This window comes from Periophthalmus magnuspinnatus, chromosome 7 (assembly GCF_009829125.3).
Source record: "Periophthalmus magnuspinnatus isolate fPerMag1 chromosome 7, fPerMag1.2.pri, whole genome shotgun sequence".
Lineage (NCBI taxonomy): Eukaryota > Metazoa > Chordata > Actinopteri > Gobiiformes > Gobiidae > Periophthalmus > Periophthalmus magnuspinnatus.
Window position 1 is genome coordinate 14,850,432 of NC_047132.1, and position 24,335 is coordinate 14,874,766.

General features: G+C 37.8%; 2 protein-coding genes across 2 annotated transcripts in view; one reads left to right on the top strand and one right to left on the bottom strand.

The window, feature by feature from the left end:
- The window catches only part of LOC117373197 (cryptochrome-1-like), a 58,987-nt gene extending 52,793 nt beyond the window's left edge, over nucleotides 1-6,194 (bottom strand). Inside the window, exon 1 of the mRNA XM_033969118.2 lies at nucleotides 6,036-6,194. The gene's annotated coding sequence lies outside the window, so the exon portion shown is untranslated. The remainder of the gene's footprint in view (nucleotides 1-6,035) is intronic.
- Nucleotides 6,195-19,205: 13,011 nt separating this feature from the next.
- LOC117373818 (E3 ubiquitin-protein ligase TRIM21-like) lies at nucleotides 19,206-23,492 on the top strand. Its single transcript, XM_033969926.2, has 2 exons — nucleotides 19,206-19,321; nucleotides 20,801-23,492. Exon 2 carries the CDS (start codon nucleotides 20,977-20,979, stop codon nucleotides 22,423-22,425), a length of 1,449 nt encoding a protein of 482 aa, XP_033825817.1. The 5' UTR covers nucleotides 19,206-19,321; nucleotides 20,801-20,976; the 3' UTR covers nucleotides 22,426-23,492.
- The last annotated feature ends 843 nt before the right edge of the window (nucleotides 23,493-24,335 follow it).

Here is a 24,335-nt window from a genome sequence, read left to right on the forward strand (position 1 = left end):
GTACCATTAGTCCTACTTTTGTCCGAATCCTGGTTTTAATCTGAAGAACTCAGTTGGTTTGGTTAGCATAGAATGGTCATAAGTTGGTGGTTTGATCTCTGCCAGAAGTAGATACTGTTGTGTCACTGGGCAAAACACTTGACCAATCTTGCTTCTATTTATGTTAGTGCAACTTTGCTTGACTTGGTAAATGAACACAGGGCCACATGTCGTCTCCCTGGGATAACAATAGACACAATAATCAGATAAGACAATGGATCAGTCAGTTTAGTGCTGCTATTTTAGGATCACTTACAACTGGATTCACTGCATTACTTAATATTATCTCAAAATAATTTTAGCTACAACACATGGCATCTTATTCTATTAGTCTATTTTTTTTTTTTATTATTATTATTTTCCCTAATTCACCATATCTTTAAAACTAGACGACAAATATTAGTGCTCTTGTTTTCAAACTTGATTTTGATACTAAGGAATAGACTCGATACTCCAATACCACGATGTTAATAAAAAACACTCTTTATTTAGACAATAGAGCGTGATTTGCTCAAATTGGTCGAATGAGTATCTGTTTAGATAGGCTCAAAAAATGTACATATTATGGCTATAAACAATAATATGGTCCCATAATTTAATGAATTAATTGGGTTGAAAAAACTAGGCAGGTAAAAACTAGACAGTCTATCTTCTCTTTTCATACTATCAGGAGGGTATTTCCAATAGCAAAATCAACAAAACAAAAAAATCTAAAAAACAAAGAATATTGATCCATTTTGTAAGGTGAAAAGGTTAGATGTGGCTGATGTCCATTTTGATGTGTATTTTGTCATCATCTGGTGGCTTAAAATGCACATTGCAGTTTCCCCTTTAAAAAAAAAAAGTTTGTTATGCAGACTGGACAATATGAGAAAAAAAAAAAAAAGAAACAAAAAAAATATCAGCGATCAGAATTAAAAATTTGATTTGATTTTGTCTTTCCAAAAACGAATAAAACTGGTGGTTAATATTAAATTCCTGAAGATAAGTGACACTGATTTAAAGTCTGTAGTTTAAGTTAAAGAATAGTCCATTTTCTCCATCCAAAACCCTCCGTCTGCTCCAAACCACAGGCCTTTACTGGCTGCAGACCTCTCATATTAAAAAGATCCAAACTGATCATTGACCGAAATGACTGAATCTTAAAACCACTATATAACTATATTTTTTTTTTTGGCAAAAAAAAAATATAGACTAAAATAAAAGCTTTTTTTTTTATTAATTTTTTTTTTAATTTTAGTTGTCTTTATTCAACTGGAAAAAAATTCACCCCTACTGTGAATGGGCTTGTATTTCCACGAGCCTGACTCATTTGGCCTGGCTATAAAATTCCTCAGTATGGCATATGGAGAATGTTCCAAAGTATGGCTTTAACTTTCTATTTCCAAGTAATCATGGTACCTAGCAATCATAATGTTAACAAAACATGTCTAAATTACACAACAGTTAAGATTATGCAACTAAAAATAGATAACAGCAGCTTTTTTTTGTTACATCAATGTTTAATCTGTCAGAAAAATGTCTCCCTTAGGGGCAAGTTGTGCCTGCATTTTGGATAAAATTTTCTGTGTTGATGACATTGGTAGAAAGATTCTGTTTTGGACCTCCCCTTAGAACACACCTCACCTTTTTCCCACAAACAAATGTAAAACTATGATAAATATTTAAACAGGTACTATCCCACCAAACTCAGTCTAGTTAGAAAAAAGCATGAATACCCAAAATTAAAGTGCATATGACAGGTTAACGGTAGGGCATTTCCCGCCATGATGGTATATATAAGATGGTATATTGCTCAAAAATGTGAGCCAATGTCTCTATGTAATAGATAGGGATGGGACGATATATGATGATGTTGTTAATCACGATAAAAAAGGTCCGCAAGTAATTCTTCGTGGCATTTTTTAATAAACGTGATCGTCGCACACGATTATAATCACCTTTACGGCACCAGAATGCCTCATGTTGCAGTTTTAATACAATGTTTAGATGATAGTTCTGGTGTTTGCCCACATGGGGGGCCTCTGCCATAGCAATGACACTTTGCTTCTGTGCCTATTGGGTAGCACAGTTATCTCTGTCTGAACTATATTCTGCCAGATATCAACAATAAACAAAGTCTGATCCGTAAGTCTCCACAGGAACGTACCAGTGCGCGCCTCACCCGTGCACACAGATGAGATGCTGATGTGTGCACATCTTATATTTTTACCTACAATAATGCAAACTGTAGAATAAAACACCTTTCAAACAATAGACAAATGAAGTCTAATTAATACAGCTGAACACAAATGTGCCAGAGCGCATGGTCTGAATGCACACTATGCGCACAGAAACCAGGCTAACAATTAAACACGATATATTTTACTTACAATTTTGTCAATAGCAGAATAAACCATGCTTACTGGTCGAGAACAGCATCCAATCCATCAAAAATAAGATCCTCTACTCCTGAGTCCAAACACCATCTTCATTCTTTGCCATGAACCGCTCCAGGTCCGAGATGCCTCTAGCATAACTTCCACAGTGTCCTTGATTGCGTTCTTCCTTTGTTTTGTACGTTTCGGCATGTTTAGAACGCAAAACAACAGTGTAAAATGTGCATGCATCGTATCCACTCAGCTTCGTTTACGCATTTGTCATGCTCTGTCTGTTTACGGAAAAGCATGGCATGCCATACATCGCTGTGTTCCACTGCTCATTGTCTGTAAGGGGAAAACATCACTAAACATGTGTAATGTAATTGGTTGACACAAGAAATGCAAAAAATTGACAGAGCAGATTTCACGTTTAGAATACTTTCCTGCAGCAGAGTGGATGGACATGGAGGATCTCACTTATTTTATGGGCATAATTTCTTGACTGGATTATATTCTCTAGACTTGTACGGAATGAATGAAACCAACTTACATATGTAGATGTTTGACAGAACCAGAGCCCTCAAAGGTAAGTGAAGTCCAAACCCCAATTTTTGACTTTTCTATAAAAACGGCTTTTCTGTCAGCAGTGTGGTGATTGCAGGTGAAAATGGTTTGCATATTCAGAAAGATGAACGCCGTAGGTTTCATTTGATGTGTAGATTGTTTCTGTGGGTGATGCAGAAGTATATGTACATTCCTGTAGAGTTGTAAAGTAGGGGCGTGCCGTTGGAACGTTAACAATTTAATAATCGTGATAATATCATAAATTGCGATTATTTTGGTCACAATAATTGTGAGTCATAATTTTAATATCGTCCCATCCCTAGTAACAGAGTGCAGCATAACTGTGTCAACTTGAGTGAGAAAACTTCCTCTGTGTCCTATTGTACAAAGAGTTTACAATATATCACTTACCAAAAAAAAAAAAAAAAAAAACTTACCTCCTAATCAGTCTGAAGGTCTGGCCCAATTTAATCTGCAGCAGCAACAAGTTAAGACTAGTCAAAAATGTAGGGTATTCTAATCACCATGGAGATATAGCCATACATTTTTCAGTGCAATAAAAACATCCATATTTTTTACTACATACTATGGCTTTAAAGAAAAATATGCTCCAATAATTCATGATTTTTAAGTGGGTTGAATGAGGAAAGAGTTGGGCAGTCCATCTTGTCCTTTTGTACTATCAGGAGGGTATTTCCAATAGCTAAATCTAAAATCTATTGCACTGAGGACAAACTGGATCACATGGGCACACACGGACTGGAGTGGTGCAGAAAATAATATTGGTGCCAAATATCAGCTAAACTTTCAGTATTGGACTTAAATCCTCCATTACCACTGAAATCTGAAACTACAAGACATTATAAAAATGTCTTTGCTCTTTAAATGTTTCCATTTTTTACTTTTGCACAGTGAAAGCCTTTTTGTAGAGCTGAAAGAAATTAATCAATGAATTGACAATTAATCTATGACTGAAATAATTGCCATCTAATTTAGTAAGTGAATAATAGTTTTCTGAACTACATGAACACAACGACATGACATGTGCTACTCACACAGAGCCATATTACCCCAAAATGACACATTTTGTAAAATAGGTGTTGTAAATATACACTATAAAGATTAATCAACAGAATAATCACTATATTAATCAATTAGCAAAATCATTAGATGTTGCGTTTTACTGCTGTTACTACCACAAAAACTTTAACAACAACTACTACTCATATCTACTCTATCACTCATAATAACACTAGTACTAAATGAGCCATCCTAAAGTCTGTTATTTATCACCAGTGTTAATAGCAAAATAGCAGATTTACTATGATCCATATGAAAATCCTCCTTGGCTCGTGACTCCACCCACCAAGCCAAGTGATGAGGCTTCATCTGTGACATACGCAAACATATTTGTCACAGTCAGTGTTGCCTGCTGATTCGCAAAAATGGAAAACAGCGTGAGGAAAATTTACGCTAGCTAGACCCGTCCTCCATATGGAAGTCCAACTGTGAAGAGGCTACAACAAGTGGCAAAAATAGAAAGAAAAGCAAAGTTCATTTGCAATTTTCTCAGCAATTAACGTGGCTTTTTCTTTCTTTCTTTCTTGCTTTTATTCAACTGAATAGGAAGCTTAAACAAAGCATTTAATTTATGTTCTAATGGAAGATAGGGGTGGGATTTAATGAGTTTTCTTCTTCCCACTCCTTTATGAGCTTAAATAAGAAAAAAATATGTGAAACGTGCATTAAGTGTACTGGATACATGTGTTCATTAATCTCCTCAAAATAAAATAAATAAATAAACTTAATACAGCTTTAAATTGGAAGTAAACCAGGACCAAAGCAATTTACAGTTTTATGGCTTTCAGAATATAATAACCTATTATAATGGTAAAATTAGCATATGAATTAAAAACACAACATCAGGTCTAAAGCAGGACTAAATCAGGACCAACCCAGGACAACCCCGGACACATGTAATAGCCCTGACAATAATAATGAATCAGTAATAAACCTAATCAAAGTAAATGCTAGTTGGGGAAAAAAAAGAAAACAAAACTTATTAAACAAACCACACACCCATTTGACTTTGGCTTAATTAAATTTTATAATTAAAATGCACTGCAAGATTGTATATTAGATTGTAATAGATTAGATGTATTATCACTTGTGGAATTTGTGAAGGAAATAGTATTAAAGGTACCACAATGATCAAGTTAAAAAGTACTACCAAACCAATACAAAAAAGGTACAAAAAGTAAATTTACACTTTTAATAACAAGTTTGCATCTCAACTACAGTTTAAGCTAGTAGTATTTAATGCTGTTTATTCACATTATTATTCTATCTGTGGCTCTAACAAATGACTACTACAATAATTAGCAACAAACTAAGTAATTACAGTTACTAAACAACATATTTATTGTAGATACTGGGTACCTGAAATTACAACATCTCAACTTGTACAAGTAACTCTTTTTTATTCCTGTATTCACTATTATAACTATACAACAGCTTCCTAAATATGGATCCTTATAACAATGTAATCAATATATTTCTCCTAATAAATCATAAACGTGACAATATGTTTTCCCAAGTTCATTCATCCCAATGTAAACAAACCTATACCCCAGAACTATTACATGTGCTGGAGAAAATGTGCTATTATTTTTCGTTGTATTACACATAAACCGTAAACGTCGTGTAAAAATTATGTTTATATTGAATTTATTTTTCCAATCTCAAACTTAGAGTAGCACCTCGCATGACTTCTTGAAATGGAAATTAGGTCAGTGCGTCTCTTCTGACTGAGGGCAACACACCATGCACCCACATGTACATCACTATTACTGCTCAATTACAGCCTTATACGAATTATTATTAATATTTACCACAAATAAATAACCTGCATACATCTGTAAAATGAACTAATACCTGGCATAAGTGCAGAGCAAAAAAAAAAAAAAAAAAAAAATGGGGTCGCCAGAGCGCAGCTTATGTAACCGGTGGCGCTGTTTGGCAAAGTATACTCAAAAATAAAGCTTTAAAAGTGACAAATCTTGCGGATCTTACCTTGTACTGGCTCCTGGGAGGTGTAGTTTATGTCAAGCCCAAAGAAAGGATCATTTCTTCGGCGTGCTGAGAAGAGGGAGCCTTGTCTTTCGGTTGGGAGAATTCCTCTTGTGCCTTTGTGGCGTTGCTGCCTTCTGCTGCTGTACTAGTTCGTTTCGTAAAAGTTTGACTGCGCATGCCCCGCCTTCCAAGCCCACTCCGGCGTTGTGTTCGGGTCTCAAAAGTAAAAACAACAACAGTGGAGACGTAAACTAGAATAACGTCAGTATTTTATCATAGAAACACATTATTATTGTTTTTATATTATATATTGTATGCCTGCATTCAAAAAGGTAGTATAATGAGCCATGCTATTTTAAAACTAGCAAATACGCACATAGCAGTAGAGAAAACGAACCGTAGACTGTAGAATACTCTAGAATCTGTATAATGTTGTTAAATTGTCGCATTTTTATTTCTGATAATCCCCGTACATATGCAATTTAAACTGTGTAATGTATTTATTCCGATCGGTTTTGAACGCATCACTCGGGTCTCTCAAACGTGAATGGCGACTTGGTGCAGACGCCACGCTTTGATTGGTCCAGGCCGGGTCACGTGTACGGCGTTGGATCACGTTTAAGAAGCATGGAGGGGCGTGCGGTAGTTCATTCACACAGTAGTGGGCGAGAGGCGCTGCTGTGCCTACGTGAGCAGGTCTGTTTTCCGGCTGCGAAACAAAACACACGACGGCTTCTCTCTCTGGGTTAAGTTTACATTACCTTTTACGGCAAACCAAAAGCCACCCCCGTTACCTATTTAACCCGAAGACCCAATTTTGAGGTTTTAATGTGTGTATGCAATGCGTGTTCGGGGTTATGTTTATTTAGTTTGGAGAAAAGGGAAGACTGCTAACATGCTAGTCAAGTCTTCAGGTTAGCTAATCAAATCGCAATTTCATAATCTGTTAACAAACTTTTATCCACACACCTGCTCCTGTTTTTAACGTTTTAGTGGTTTGTTTTTTCTGTTTATATTGTATTTTAAAAATGGCGCCCATGAAAAAGAGAGCCTAAGTGCTTTCATTGGGTTTCCCTGTATAAATAAACAGAAATAAAATCAATGTAGCATAATTTGCTAACTAACCACACATTCAGGCTAGGTCTGGCTAAATGATGTATAACCATTAAGGTTCTAAACTTGGAGTAAAGGAGGACCATGGTAATAAACCAGGTCAACAACAACATGAACTGGTGTACCAAACCAAAACTGCCTAAAAATCAAACAAAAAAAGAACATTGCATTTTATATAGGCATAAGCTATATCGTTGTTAGTGATGGCAAAACTTTGAACTGAGTAAGACCCAGTGCTGCCATAGTGATGTTAGTAAATACTTAAAGGGCTAAAAGAGCAGAAAAAGCTATACTGGTGTTGTCTCACTCTAAGTAAAGGTTCCTAAATATGGGTCTCAGACCAATTTTTATTGGCTTTCAGGCCTTCTGCTTAACAACTCAACTAATTGCAGTGGTCACAGTCAGCACACACTTACATTTTTACATTTTGACTACAAAGCTGCAAATTTACCAAGTTTGCAGTAAAGATTCCAAAAAGGGCTAGGAACAGTAGATAATGCAATTAGCAATGAAAAAACAAAGTGTATTTAGTGTTTAGTTCCACTTTAACTAAAAAATACTGACTCCATAGCTGGGAGTAAATTCTGAATGAGTTTTAGTGATCTCTCTCCAGATTGATGGCTAGCTGGTTTAACCCTCTAACATGAGCAGTCCATGCTGACGCCTCTAGGCTCTTCATCAGAGCAGTGTCCGACCGTCTGCTCCTCCAACACCTCCCACACCAGGCAGGTTTCAATTGTGCCTGTTCACCGCTGACTAATGTCACTTAGCACCCCTAATTGTCTAATTTTAACAGTTGGAGGAGGGATGGAGCCAGATCACACTTAGAATGACAGAATAGCTCAGTGTGGTGGATCTGCAGGCTGGTGGGTTGCTTCTGGTTTAGTTATGGTTTTGTTTTTCGGCTATGGTAAAAAATAATAGGTACGATTATTTGGCTCATAATTGAAATCAAGATTATTTCAAACTATTACTTCTATACTGTCAAAACTCAAATGTAGATAAAGTGTAAAGTTACTATAATTAGCTGTCAATTCCATAGAAGTCATTCCTTAGTTTATCAATAGCATTTTTACTATAACATTTTTGTAATTTAAGAATTTAATAATAATAATAAATAATAATAATAATTAATAAAATCATAATTATACATTTTAAGTATAGTTTTAATTTTCAATTTTTATGGAATCATAGATTTTGTTCTGTTTACTTTTGGGTTGGTATTGTTCACATACACTGCACATCATCACTTCTATGACAATGTGCTTCAAGTGGACAGAGCCCTGTGAATACACACGCATGTGCTCGCTTTGTGGTGCTCTTTTCTTTCACCTGTGGCTACATACACTGTGATGTACTTATGTGACATACTATACGCATTGGTGGGGGAGGAGAAAAAGCTTTTGGAACAACACACAGAATCAGGCTTACCTGCGCAGACAGAGGCAGGAGGAGAATGTCTGTTGTTGATATTAATCAGAATCACAAGACTTTTATTGCCATCGTTTGTGAACACAGTTCACAAACCAGGAACTTACTTCGGTGATACAGTGCAACATAAAACATAAAACACACTGAATAAATACAATTACAAATAAGGGCATGCATGAAGTTAAGAAAGATATGCTTAAAAAAGTCAAATAAAATACTTAGAGGTAGAAAATATATACAACAGCAGCATCAGAACAACAGTGCAAACATGACTTATTAAAGTGACCGGAGTTATTAAGTGTCCAGTTTAGTGCAGATATTATAAAGTGTTCATGAGACAAACAGCAGAGGGGAAGAAACTGTTCTTATGATGAGAGGTTCTGGTCCCAATGGACCGTAGCCTCCTGCCAGAGGGAAGTGGCTCGAATAGTCCATGTCCAGGGTGAGAAGTGTCAGCTACTCTTAGTCCTAAGGGCTTAAATGATGAACTGTTGTTTAATGTAATGTTGTGATGTGGATATGTAGAACTGTTTTTTGCCCTCTCTCTGAGTTATGAGGGAGATGTAATGGAACCTTTTGGAGGGGTCAGTTATGTCATTTTTGTCAATTATGCTGTTTTTTACGATAATCCAAAGTATATAGTATATATCTGCTATTTTTTCTGATTGGTAATAATCATTATATTTTTCTGGTTATTATCCATGTATTTTAATTCACAAAAAAACGTTTGTAAAGGAAATTATGCACAATCTTGCGGGTGTTTTTTGGGTTCTGATTGTGAATACATGTGTCTTACAACCATTGGTTGATTAAACTATAGGGGGCGGTCCCTTGATTTATATAAGGGGAGCGGAAGGGGCTGTCCTCATACCTGAAGAAGGTCAGAGCGACCGAAACGTTGTATGGAATAAAATTGCATTAAGAGTGAGACAGTGTGCGGGAGTTTTTCTTTAATTTTTAGACAAGTTGCTCAAATAGTCCATGTCCAGGGTGAGAGGTGTCAGCTGCTATACGGCCTGCTCGTCCCCAAGTCCTGGAGACGTACAGGTCCTGTAGAGATGGAAGGCTGCAGCCAATCACCTTCTCAGCAGAGGCACAATGCGCTGCAGTCTCTGTCTGTCCCTGGCAGTGGCCCCAGTGAACCACACAGTGATGGAGGAGGTGAGGATGGACTCAATGATGGCCGTGTAAAACTCCACCATCATCTTGCGTTTCCTCAGCTGCCGCAGGTGGAACATCCTGTGCTGGGCTTTCTTGATGAGGGAGCTGATGGTCGGCTCCCACTTGAGATCCTGGGTGGTGCAGGTGCCCAGGAAGTGGAAAGAGTCCACAGTGGTGATGGGGGAGTCCGTCTGATCCAGCGTCTTCTGCTCTCTCGTCGGGCATTTAATAAACTGTTTGTACTTGGGCAGTTCCTGGCTTAGATTTCCCTTATTAAAATCCCCCAGGTCTTCGGCGTCTCACTCTTTTGGCCAAAGAATGAACAAAATCTACTGCAGGTACTAAAAAAAACTGGCAGTAGATCAGCAGGAGTGGTAGTTCTGATAGATAAGAGAGCTCGCTGACACAGGACAAACACACAGTGCACCAAATCATCAGGGCGACCGTACGTGGCGCCATCTTGGAAATTGGTACGTAAGTCGATCCAAATTGCCTCATCAGACAAACTCAAGCAGCAGCTCTGCAGCGCCCATCCATCCAAATGTACATGATCCGAGCACTTTTATGCCAAATTTCAGTAACTTTTACACCATGGACTCCGTAGGTCAGGCCTGAGGTCGCCCGCGTTCACACCGCACTTGTCCGCACTCCGAGACCTCCAGTTTGAAGCGCTCTCAGAGCGGCCGTTTACTGCAGTCCAGAGTGTGACTGCTGAGTTCACACCGGCCTGAGCACGCCACTCTTGGAGCGAATGCTCTTTTACATCGACCTAAGTAGTTGCAGTGTGAAAACAGCCTTATTTCAGAGCCAAAACATTCAATGAAAAAATCTAAAAACAGTATAACAAAACAGAGTGATCTTTTCATATGCTAATTAGGTCGTTAATATGCATGGTTATAGGTATGGCTATGCTAATACATAGTGCTCCTGAGCTAGCAAGATCATAGGTTAGGTCTAATGCCTGGTAATAACATGTGCTAAACCAACTTCTACAACAGAACAACATATAAACTCATTTAAGTCACTAAAATACACATTCAACTTACAGCCATTGCTTTCGTAGGTGTAGATAAGACTTTAAACACAAGATGAGTAGCTCTTGACATCAACAAGCAGGCTTATTTTAACACGTTTTTATCTGGCTGAATTCTGCTGCTGTTACCCATAATGCATTGTGACCACTTCCTGAGGCCTTTAAAATAAAACACAAGTAACCCAAAACTAGTGTATATAGTAATTATTTTTAACAAAATGGCTGTCTTAAGCATGAAATATTAACTAATGAATTATAATGTTCTAAATTATTACTATTACTAAATTATTATGAACTTTTTCTGAAACTAACTTTTAGTGTGGGCAGAACAAAAAGCCTAATCTAACTAATCTAATAAAGGCTTTTATGTGAAGAAAAAAAAAAAAATAAGGGTGGCAACAATTGATAAACCTAGTGTGTACAAACACAATCCTATGTTGTCCTGGTACAGTTCTATTTTAGTCTCTATTGTCTCTATTTTTCAATTATATATTCATTTTATTCATGACCTGTTTGGATTTTGCTTTAGTGCACTAAAATGGTCATTTTCATCAATAATACACTTTTATTGTAAACATTTAGAAGCCTTCAGTCAGCATCTTACCATGTTTATTTGGTGAAAAAAGTGTTTTAAAAATCTAAATCTTCAAAAGAAATAATTGTTTGAGTAGTCAACTAATTGAAAAAAATAAATAAATAAAAATTGCTGACTAGTTTATTACTAAGCCAAGCTGATCATTGACAATTTGAAATGATTGGATCTCAGTTTGATAAAAATGTGAATACGGTAATTGCCCAGCCCCACTTAAAGCCTGTTTTTATTTTCCGCTTCAGTTGAATGCTATCTTTCTTTAGCATATTCGTACTGAATGTAATGTTTCTGTGTGGTGAGATTAGCGGCATTTTTGACCTTCACAACTCTCCACCTGCGTGCCCTGATAACTCAAACTGTTTTGGCCCACTGCCCTCCGTCACTACTTACATCATCAGCATAAGGAGCAGACAGAATACTGACAATAATGATGCATTTGTCTGTAGATGTCCTTCCTAAAGGTCAAATAACAAATAATGAATTGTCAATAATTGGACGTAACGTACATGTTTTTCAAGATTGTTCCGCAACAATAAAAAAAAAAAAAAATAGAAGAAGAAAAGAAAAGATGATTGAATACATGCAAGTTAGATACATTTAATGCCATACTATGGAACATTTGAGGCAAAGCAAATACATATGCATGGAGACAAAGCAGATGGCGAACCTTCCACTTTACAGTTGTTGTTGTTGTTTGTTTGTTTTTACCTTAGCTTCCATTGTTTCTAGGTTGATAAAAACGTCTTCACTGTTCAGTTCATCTGCAGTTGTAGTTCTTAGACACGTTTCATGTCAAGTAAGACTTTGAAGTTTAACCAGTGCACATGATTTCAGTTTAACATTAGGCTATGTAGAATTTGTATGTAGAATTTCATAAACATGTGCAAAGATATAAGCCAAACATGTCAAAGAGTTTTGAGAAGAAAACAAGATATGAGCTAAACAAATTTCTAGGTCAATTGTAATGTTGATTTATTCTTATTTACAAAAATGCGTATCACATAACCTACCTTTAAATCACAGTAAATACCACATACCACATGTCTAGTTTCCAAGTCCTGGTTTAGCACTGTTTTTTTCATATATGCTCAAATTGTAGATTGAAGAGTTTGTAATTGACTGCTGTCAAATCTAATACTAGCACTCCAACTTTATCCAAGCAGCAGGGACTTGGTTGAAGAGATCTAATTTATGGTGATTTTTTTTCTGACAGGGTTTATTGGGATCACAGAGGACAGACTCAGCAGGATGTTCCACACCTAGACTGGAGTGGTCATCCAAATCTGAACTAAAGTACTATGCTGTTATTTAATTTGCTCCAACAAGTCTACAAAATGGGAACAAAAATGGCCTCGACATGTTTAATATTGTTAAAATGAAAAGAAGAATTATTTATAGTTACATTAAAGGAACTATATGCAGCCTACGCTTTTACACGATACTATAATCACAATGGAACCTCCTTGAACACATACAGGTTTTTCTCATTCTCAGTATATGAACAGCATACTGTTCCTTTAGGATATCTGTGATATCTGTGAGTGCGAGAGATAATTGTGTATTTATTGAATAGATACACCTACTTTGCATTTATGACGTTCCACAATTTGATGTCATAATTTCAATTAAAGAAAAAAATCACCATAGGGTTGAATTTAGAGCCACAAAGTATCATAGTAATCAAAGAGCCAAACCCTGTTCGGGCTGCACTGCTGGGTTAGCAGTGAGCAGGTGCTTAGCAATCAAATTGAATTAGCCAGTCAAACCTGTTGCTAATGCTAGCGGGAGCAACCTCGGGGAAAAAAGGCACCAGATATGTCTGTTATTAATGTCCGTATTTTAAGTTAGGGACACAATAGTGAAAAAAAATCAGGATCAGATCATTTAGAGTGGGTAAATACAAACATTTTAAGGTCAAAATGATGAGCCTGACAGCAACATCTACAGAGAGAGGGGCCACAGTTTTCCAGTGTAAAGTAAATGACTGCCAGAGTCAATGGAGCTGGAAGTGCACCCATGCTCACATTCATATTTGGAACGCGGCGACTAGCACGTTAGCTATGTCCATATAAATATAGTCTATGACTAAAATTTTTTTTATCCAGCCTAACCTATATAATATATCTCTCTATTGTGACGCAACATGTCCACAAAGATGACAGTTATCATAAATTATCATAAAATAAATATACCAGAATTAGCAGATCTCCCTTGGACTTCCCTAATATACTTGCATGTCTGCGGCCCATATCTGCATGACTCAGTCATAACATTACATCAGTAGCATGTGCTCATTTACATATGCAGGGACAGTGACGGAGTATTGTGCGCTCACCATGGCCCTGACAAGCTCCGCACACTTTGCCCCAGGCGCACACAAGTCCTCCAAGGCCGGTGTACTGTCATCTGCAAGATTAATATAAATACAATACAGGTTATAAAATATGTCCATATACTGTTAAATTGTCTGCTTTGTGTTATATTTCTGAAATTATAAATGTAACTGTATGACCTTGTTTTTGAATACAGTAGGCATTTTTTAAAGATTGGATTTTTTTTTTAATCTTTACTTAAAATAGGCTAGTATTTATGTGTGACCATAGACTGTTTAAAGAAGTGGACCACCGTAAATTTCTGACTATTGAGTGCACCTGAATATAATATAATAATATGATAATAACATATTTATAGCTAAAATTTTGAAAGAAAAAGTTTTGGAAAATTTTGTACATATATAATTTAAGACACGCTTTTTCTCAAACTGCGCCAACCCAACAGTGACACGGGATGAACATACCTGCATGTTTACAAAATAAAACAGCACCAACACCATTTCCTTCTTTGAGGCCAGATCCATTGCCTTTAACTTAAAAGCTGCATCATCTGCATTTCTTCATGTGTTTTCCATGATGAGGGTGTGTGCATGATGCACAAAATGACAAAATCAAAACTAGTGTATTCAGCGCATAATGTTTCTCCACGTCTATCTCACTTTTGCATTTATTGGTGCTCCCTAGTGGCCGTTAGCAAGTAAAAATCTATAAATTAGCTGCACTGTTGTATAGGCCGCAGGGTTCAAAGAGTTGGAAAAATGTAGCGGCTTGTAGTACGAAATTTACTGTGTGACATCACCCATAGCGTTTGGCTCCTGTCAAATGAAGTTCATCAAGGCTAGAGCAGTTATAGGGGCCAATTTGGAGCCAAGTTCTATATTTGGAATTCCTACCGCGAGTATCATAGCAAACTGTTAACACTAGCGGGAGTGACCTCAGGGGAAAGAAGTCATCTGATTGTTATCAATAATCATATCTTGAATCACGGTCAAAATAGGAAATTAAAACATCTGGATCTTTTAGGGAGGGTTAATATGAACATTTAAAGAACAATATGACGAGGCTCATTCAAGCAATCCAGAGGGAGGGGTGACAATTTGACAATGTAAAGTGAAGTGAATCCAGAGCTGATTGAGCCAGAAGTGCACCCATGATCACTTTCTATTGGAACGTGGCAGCTAGCGCGTTAGCTATGTCCATATATACAGTCTATGTGTGTGACATAAAGTAATTTAGCTTTGATTTTAATGCACTGTACATATATTAGTCTCAGAGCCCAATAATGTCAACAGCAAGAGGTGAATCATTACACTGGGTTACAAAAAAAACATTTTTGAAAGTTGTCTGTGTTTTTTCAACTGAATTAGAACCATTTTGCACCGCTGAATCCAAAAATGATATCCATTTTTCTCAGTCAGGTCAGGTTTTTATGCTAATTTGATATTGAAAATCCGATCTTCTGACTAAATTGATTACAATTTTGTGACATTATCAGTTGATTTTCTTTAATATTTCTCATCCAAAAAATGTTTTAGGAGATAAAAAATAGTTTTCTAACAGAATGTATTAATTAAATGTTACGTTATGTTTATTGATAAAGGTAAGTACATGTAAATTGGAACGTTACGTTATCATTGTGCAAAATTCAGGACATGAACTTCTGTTTTTATGAACCCCTTGAATGCTCAGCAGCAGGGATGTCTCTCTTCAGAGTCCAACAGTAATCAGCCATCATGACTGCATCCCAGCGTCCCTAATATCTGGTCTCCATCTCTTTTATGTCCTGATGGAATCTCTCCACCTGCTCATCACTCAGTGATCCCAGATTCTCAGGAAACCTGAACATTTAGGATGTGGAGCATCATCATTAAAACCACACTGGAGGAATCTTTGTCACTGATGTCAGGAACTTCTACAAAGACAGGTACTGGAATTTGATCAGTGAGCTACAGGATGACGTGCTGATTCACGGTCAGGATACTTGAGGCTGCTTCGGTTCTTTCTGTTGATCCCAGTCACATCAATAGCCCAGAAGTAGCTATTGATGTCGGCTCCCTCCAAACCATGGGAATTCCAAACTTCAGACAACTCTTCTTGCCTTTAGTCCACTGACGCAGATACTCGGTGCATGAGTTGCATGCCATGTGTGGCGCCCAAGCTTTATCTTGGTCACCAAGTTTAATACCAAAATAAGCATGGTAAGCACGCTTTATGAAACTTGTGACTTGATTCCTGTTAGGAACATTGGTGTATTCACCGCAGATGTACCAGAATATGTCAGGCTTATTTTTGCGAGATCTTCTAATCAAAGCCATTTCATTCACTTGTAATATAAAAAAAAAAACAATTAGTCATAAGTTGGCACATGTAAAATCTTCAGAATTTGTTTATAGTGAGAAATATAACAGAATTTTGCATCATATGACGTGAAAATACTCATACATGTAAACAAAATTGTCCAAAAACAAATATGTAGCTTAGTTCAGAACGCTGACCTGATTGAGCAAAACCAATGTGATTTTTGGATTCAGCACATCAAAATTATCCTAAATCAGCTAAAAAATCTTAGACAATAAATTTTGTGTTGACCAGTGTTATAAATAAGGCTAAAAACAGTAGCTGCAATCCATGTTGAAAACACTCGATTACAGACACTCACAGGGAGCTATGGGTCTGATGATAACAGTAACAGGATTTCCATAGATCAGAAAATGAAAGAGTGGTTTTGGAACACTTTCACATATAGACTGGCCACCACAGACCTTAACTTCCAAATCTATGGATGCAATAACCTGATCATTGAGTATGTTCAGGCAGTTGTCTTCATTCGCTAGGCACATAACATTACGAAACACACTGTAATTAACAGAGGGGATTTTAATTTAGTTAACAAGTTAATTCACAGTGAAAGTTTTGTCATTTATTAGTCTGTGAAATTGCTGCTGATTTTCTCTTTAAAAAAATATTCTTGTCACATTTAAAGGGCCCATATTACCCTGTTTTCGGATCTATGTTATATGTGTAGATGTACGGTAGACTGGGGTTCTGAGGAGCTTGTCGCTAGAGAAAGTTTTGCTAGGAGCCTTAAACATCATCTATCTATCTCATATACAGGAATTATAAATGATATATGGTGTAACCTTGTTAACAGTTGTTGAATTTTAACTTTTATTTGATTTACTTTATTTGATTAAATGTGTTTTTGAAAATACTTTTGGATACCCTAGAAGAATCTGAAAAATAATGGGGAAGATGGGTTGGATGCATTGATAAGTGGAACCGCTAATTTTCAGCTCTTAAGAAAAACTTGACCACGACGTGCAGGATAACTCAAACCAGTGAATGAAACAACACACAACTGCAGGTATATGTTTGATGGGACAACATTACAACATGGCTAGAAGCCAGTGTTCCCTCTAATTTTTCACGAGTCTGAGCAAACACACAAACTCCCTGAGCGTCCCATGGACCACTGTGAGCGACATCAGACGTGTGCACTGTGGTCATGCTGCATCACATCCATCCAAGTTAAATGGTTTATTAAAAGAATCATTTAGCGCATTTACATTTCTGTTATAAGACTTTTAATTAAGTGCTTTAGCCACTTATACAATGAAAATGACAAAAATCTTGCTCATGACCTGTGTAGTATGTTAATGCTATTGTAAGTATAAATATTTAATCTTAACTATGGCAAAACATGAGCTTCCAACCAAACCAAGCCAACTGTAAACTCCAATGTTGAAAACACACTTAACATTTTTATTATAAAGCTCTGACTTGTATTATGAGTATAAGCCACTGTGTGAAGCTTTTGCTTGATTTTTACAACTCATAAACTAGTGACAGTCAACGACCAATACACACTGAGAGGAATCTGTATCTGCACAGCTGCTCTATTACTGTACATTTATATATCATATCAAAACACAATATATAATGTGTATTTGTATATAAAATATATTCAAAACGTGGTATGGGTCAAAATAAATATATATTTACAAACCACACACTGCAAACAGTGAACAAACACACACACTTCAAAATGTAAACAAACACACACTGCAAACTAAGAACACACTGTACATGTGACAGTGTGACACTCATTCTGTGACAGAGGTTGGAGGATCGAGTCCCGTTCGGACCAACTTCTGTCATTGTGTCCTTAGGCAAGACAATTCGCCCAAGTGGTGTGTGTGAATAATTGGTGGTGGTTGGGGGGGCGCAGATTGGCATTAGGTAATGCTAATAATTACACATAATACACATTTGATCCACAATTAAGTCAACAGCAGAATAAACCACGCTTACCGATCAGGAACAGCATCCAGTCCATCAGCACATAAGGTCCTCTGCTCCTCAGTCCATCATTAGATCTTCACTCGGTTCCACGAACCGCTCCGGGTCCGAGATGCCTCTAGTTTAACTTGTACAAACATCCACAGTGTCCTCGGTCGCGTACTTCCTTTGTTTTGTCCGTTTCGTCATGTTTAAAACGCAAAACTGCTGCAAAACAGTGCGTAAAATTACGCAATTACGCGCGCGTAATTTTACGCTCGGATCTGTGCCCGAGGGCGGGCCGTCGGAATGTTAAGGGGTTAAACACTTAGAATCATTAGCATCAATAGTGAGTTTTCACTCCACATCTGCCACGTCGGCTAAAACTCTGGTAGCGGCACATGAGGAGCCTGTCAATGACGTGGATAAGCTGCGCAAATACGTATGTGAATCACATACCGGTAATTGGCTGGAGCAGCTCGTCCCCGGTCACACTCACTGACTCACATTGAAAAATAACGCAGAATGAATTGTTGTGTGTTTATTTTATTTTCAACTCCGGTTCGATTTTTCTGTGCGCGGAGACCGTGTCAGCAGTGCGCAATTGCGCACATGCGCAGTTTAGAGGGAGCAGTGGTAGAAGCTCAAAGCGAGTTTAATTTACTGGAACCTTTAACAGTGTTTAAAGGTCCTATATTACAGAAAGCTGACTCTTATGAGCTTTAAGCCTTGCTATAATGTTGTTACCTCATCAAAAACAGACCTGGAGTTGTGTTTTGTTTCATTCACACATGTTTGAGTAATCCTTTAATATAAATCTGATAACAGCTCCTTTTACCTTTAGTTCAGTAGAAATTTGCAATTCCAGGGCTGAAATCATCCAAATTATTCTTGTGAAGGTGTATGGAGGTTAAAAACACAGTGGAGCACTTCTTGTATTATCACCTGACACCACAGGTTGGAACAGAATGTTTTCTGTTAAAGAGAAGACTTCAGCCTAAGTATGCAGGGTTTGTGTGTTAAACATGTGTGCATAAAACAAAACTCAACTCCAGGTCTGTTTGTGATGAGGAAACATTATAACATAGATCAGAAAATAGTGTAATATATGCCCTTTAAGAGTGAGCCATGAACAGAAGAGACTGGTGTTGGATCGTAGCTTTATGTTGGAAAAGGGCTGTCCTCACATGAACCAGGAAGTATTTTGAGGCGGAGCAACAACAACAGAAGTTCACAAGAAATGAAACTTGCAACAGAGAGAGGGGAGAGCTGCGTCGAATGTTTTGGGCAAAGAGGATTAAACCATCAGTATTTCTATGTATACCAAGCTAAATTAAAGCTTCTGGTGAGTAAAATAATACATAATAGAAATAATAAGAAAGTCAAAGATGATTATGTTTGTTTATTAAAGCTACAGTGATTATGTGTACTTTTTTATTTATTTATTTAACATTTATTTTACCAGGCAAAACATTAAGAACAAATTCTTATTTACAATGATGGCCTGGGCCAGAGCAGCCAAGGGAAGGGGAGTTAACACAATTAGACTCACATCATTTCATTAAAATATAAAACAAACATTTACATCTGTCACTAAAAATCTCCTTTCGTATCATTAGTAAAACATTTACACATGTCTTTAAAAATTACCTTCAGTTTACATTTAAAAGCAGAAAGAGAAATGAAGAAGTCAAGTTTAAGTGAGCAGTTTAAGTGATCTTTGAGCCAAATTCCAATCATTAGCAGCAGCGCATCGAAATGACATGAGGCCAAGAGAAGACCAAGACTTAGGAACTTTCAGTTTGATGAGCTGTGAGGACCGAGTGTTGTATCTGGAGGGAGACTCTTGTACGAGCAGCTGACTTAGATAAGAAGGTGTGAGCCCTAGCATGGTTTTATAGACAAACATAAGCCAATGCATATTTGGGCGAGACTGCAGTGAGGGCCAGCTCACCTGAGTGTACAGCAGACAGTGATGTGTCCTAAAGGGGGCATTTGTAACAAAACGGATCGCAGAATGATAAATGGTATCTAATTTTGCAAGGTTACTTTTGGAAGCATGTCGATAAATGATGTCGCCATAGTCAAATTATGGAAGAATGGACATCTCAACAATGGCACGTTTAGCTGGGATTGTGAAACAGGAGCGGTTTCTGTACAAAAAAACCCAATTTAGCCTTTACCTTTGCCTGTAAGCCAGCGATGTGCTGCTGGAAAGCTAACGTACTAACTAGCCAGATTCCCAGATATTTATAATCTGTTACCTGCTCAAGGGTGGTTCCATCTGCTGTGCTAAGAAAATGTTTATGAGGATTAGCAGTTTTAATGTGGCTAAACCAGATTGCCCTTGTTTTTTTTTTGGGGGGGGGGGGGTTGCATTTAGTGTTAAGTCCAGTTGCAAAAAGGCTTTCTCTATATTAAGAAAACTTTCTTGTAAATTTTGATTGACTATTTCAGGGCTAGGGCCAGAGGAATATAAAATTGTATCATCTGCATACAGGTGAACAGTTCCTTTGCTAACAGACAATGGGATATCATTAATATGTACCGGTACTAACTTTGCATGTAGTATGTGCCACTAATGGTGATAGTATTTTAGTAGCATTTTTGATATTTTGCATACATCAGTATTATCAAAACTTCTAGACGTATCCATTAAAGTCTGTAAACTGATTCAAATTACTGTATGCAGCCTAGGTGTGCCATAAGTAGTCTGTGTCATTATCCAACTATGGGACGGCGACAATATGTTCTGCGGTACTGTTAATGTTAATGCCAGGTTAAAGACCACTGTAAATCAAATGTTCTCCCTCTCCTGTTGCAGTGATGGCTGCTATGAGCTGTACTCTCTCTGAGGAGTAGTTCCTGTGCTCCATCTGGAGTTCTTCATTGATCCAGTCAGTACAACAGTGTGAACACAACATCGGCAGAGTCTGCATCAACAAGCACTGGGACAGCAGCCACCAATACAACTGTCCAGATTGTAAACAGGATTTATCGATGAACGTCAATACTGTTCTGGCTGATATGTTCTCCCAGCTTAGACTTAAACCTCAAGTTGAAGAAAAAGAGACCTCTGAGCTCCAGCCCACTGCTCCAGGAGATGTGGGCTGTGACAAGGGGGCTGCTCCAAGAGAGGTGGGCTGTGATCTGTGTCCAGAGCCCAGACTCAGAGCCCTGAAGTCCTGCCTGGTGTGTCTGGCCTCGTACTGTCAGAGCCACCTGCAGCCTCATCTTACAAACCCCCGTCTGAAGAGGCACCAGCTGATCGAACCTCTGCCCAACCTGGAGGAGCGCATCTGCCCTGAGCACGACCGGCCACTGGAGCTCTTCTGTAGAGACCACTCATACTTCATATGTCTGCAGTGTAAGGCTGAAGACCACAAAGACCATCAGGCAGTCCCCCTCAAGGAGGAGGGTGAGGAGCACCAGGCCGCCCTAAAGAATCAGATTAAAGAAAGGCTTCTGAAAATCGAGAAGATCCGGCGCTCAGTAGAGCTCAGTCACAGCAATGCAGACACAGAAATACAAGAAGGTCTCAGAGTCTTCAATGGTTTGATGGAGTGTGTTCAACAAAGTTTAGACAAGTTCAAACAGAGCATTGTAGAGAAGCAAAAGAAGAGCGAGGAGGAGGCAGCTCAGCAGATAGAGCAGATCCAGACAGAGATCTCTACACTGGAGCAGAGAGGAGATGAGATGGAGCAGCTCTGGAGCTCTGGAGACCACCTGCACTTTCTACAAACCTTCAGTTCAGTCAAACCTACACCACAGCTCATCAACTGGACCGAGGAGACAGTTAGGGCCCCATCACATAAGGGGAGAGTGGCCATAGCTGTGTCCGATTTGAAGAATGCACTTAATGTAGAAATAGGGAAGTTTTTTGAGGATGAATTAGAAAAAGCGCAAGAGTTTGCTGTAAAGGTGTCTCTAGACCCAGACACAGCACATCCAAACTTAGTTCTGTCTAAAGATCTCAAACAGGTAAATTACACAGGCCAAACACAGACTCTTCCAGATAATTCTGAGAGATTTTCAAGTTTTTTGTGTGTTTTAGGAAAACAAAAGTTCTCATCAGGAAAGTTTTATTTTGAGATTCAAGTCAAAGGAAAGACTGCCTGGGAGTTAGGAGTGGCCAGAGAGTCAGTGGATAGAAAAGAGGAAGACACTCAAACTGTACAGAAAGGATACTGGTTACTCTCTATGGACAGTGTGTATAACACGTCGGACGACCCCCCTGTAGTTTTCCCTATGAGGTCCTCTCCAGAGAAGGTGGGAGTGTTTGTGGATTATGATGAAGGTCTGGTCTCCTTCTATGATGTGGATAAAGATTCTCTTATTTACTCTTTCACTGACTGTGGTTTTAATGAGAACATTCTGCCACTGTTAAATCCATGTGGCAATGAAGATGGAAACTTCGCTCCTTTTGTCCTAACACCAATTGGCATATAGTTCTGCAGAATGATTCCAATCCAACAAAAAATTTACTCAGTCTAAATCCACAAATATTTTCTAAAGTTAAAACATTCACTAGATCCTATCCACAGTTCCCATAATAGTTCAATAACCAACTAAATTGGTAGACATAAATATCCTGGGTTTGTTTTGTTTAGTCTTTGTGTATTTATTGTCCGCTTTTAAGTTAAATACCACACATACACAAGTTACTTTAAATATATTTTATTTGGTTAAACCTATTCATTCATTCACTACTTACCTGAGTCTCCACATGGTCCAGACAAAGAGGGGGCGTGTCCAATGTCGGCCATTTTTGAAGTCTTTGGGTGAGGTCGTCGGCTGGACCACCTGGTTTAAGTTCCTTTTTGTTTTTTTTGTGTTTTGGTTCATACATGTTACACACCCTTAAATTAGGACAGAGGGACCTCATGGTGATATAGAAAATCACACAAAAATATTGATGTTCAAAAGTGGAATTCATTGAGAATTGTTTATATTGTATATATATATGATAATGATGGATCCACCCCAAACCACATTTCGCTCTTCTGAAGTTGAACTGTGCCAGGAGTTTTTATAATCTGAATGGAAAATATAACTAATAACTACTAATCTATTGTCAAACTATAGGAGCCAACTACTGGTGTCGACATGACAGTAACAGAGCTTTGAAACTGATTGAATCTTGGCTGGTGACTTGCAAGCCTGTAGCCTAGCAGTATGGAGCAGTCAGCATTGCCTTTCATGTTTGTTTTCTCTAAATGTATTTATCCAAAAGAAGTGCAATTTGTGTTGAGTCATTATTAAGTTGTAAACTATTTATCAGTGACATGTGTCTGACTTTTGAAGTTTTCAGTTTTTCTGTTCTTTTGATGTTTTCTGTTTTGTTTTTTACTTATCCTGTGCAGGCTTTTGAATGACATTTTTACGCACATTATTACTTTACAACTTATTGAACTTGTTGAATTTCTACTATCTTTTTGTGGATATTTTATGTCCATTCGTGTTAGTTGTTTGTCTTTTCCCACTATATGGTACCATTAAAACTGAACTCCAAACTCATTCTCTCTGCCTCCAGTCCTAGAGTCTGACCTAGCCCTATAGAGTGAGGCAAATAAGTATTTGAACAACCAGGAGAGGATGAAACGCTCAGTTTCCCGTATCCCTGCAAATTTTGCAAACCTCGGCTGCGACAAAAATCTGCATTTGTTGACTTCATTTGACGATTTTTTCGGAAAGGAGACCTAACTTTGGACTCAGACTTCACCCAGACGTCTACTGACCGCCTCCTGACTCGGAATAGAGACGTTTGTGAGGAAAACAGGTGAGGTTTGTCACTTTTCATGTTCACGTTATGGGGTTTTACACAGAATACAACCAATATATCAAAATGGCATTTTAACAAAACCCAGATCAAGCTTACAGTCAGTTTATTCAAAGAAATGTGTGCCCTTCTGTGTTTGATTTCCTTTTCATACAAAATGAAAACGATTAGTCTGTGTGTACAGGCCACAGGCAGAGGCTGTAGTGCTCAGTAGTCAAATACAGCAGATAATAATACTGTATTTACTTGAGTAATTATTTATGTATCTTTACAACAACTTTAGTAATTTAGTTTTAATGTAAAACGTACTTGGCCTACTCATAAGTTGAATTCACTTTTGGGCTAATCCATTCTCAGTGCAGTGGCTATAATGCACATGTACTGTTACCATGGCTACATACACTGTTAGCTTGGTACATACACTGTTAGCTATCAGCAGATGAACGCACTTGGCTAATTTTGGGCCTGACCCCGTGAGTCACAGCTCTAATCTTCTTATCTATTCACTGTATGGTACTATTATTCCTGATTTATGTTTATTTATTATCCTGATCATATTTATTCCATTCTGGGGCATGTA

Coding starts and splice junctions, on each gene's coding strand:
- LOC117373818 (XM_033969926.2), top strand. CDS start 20,977: ATGAACGTCAATACTGTTCTGGCTGATATGTTCTCCCAGCTTAGACTT.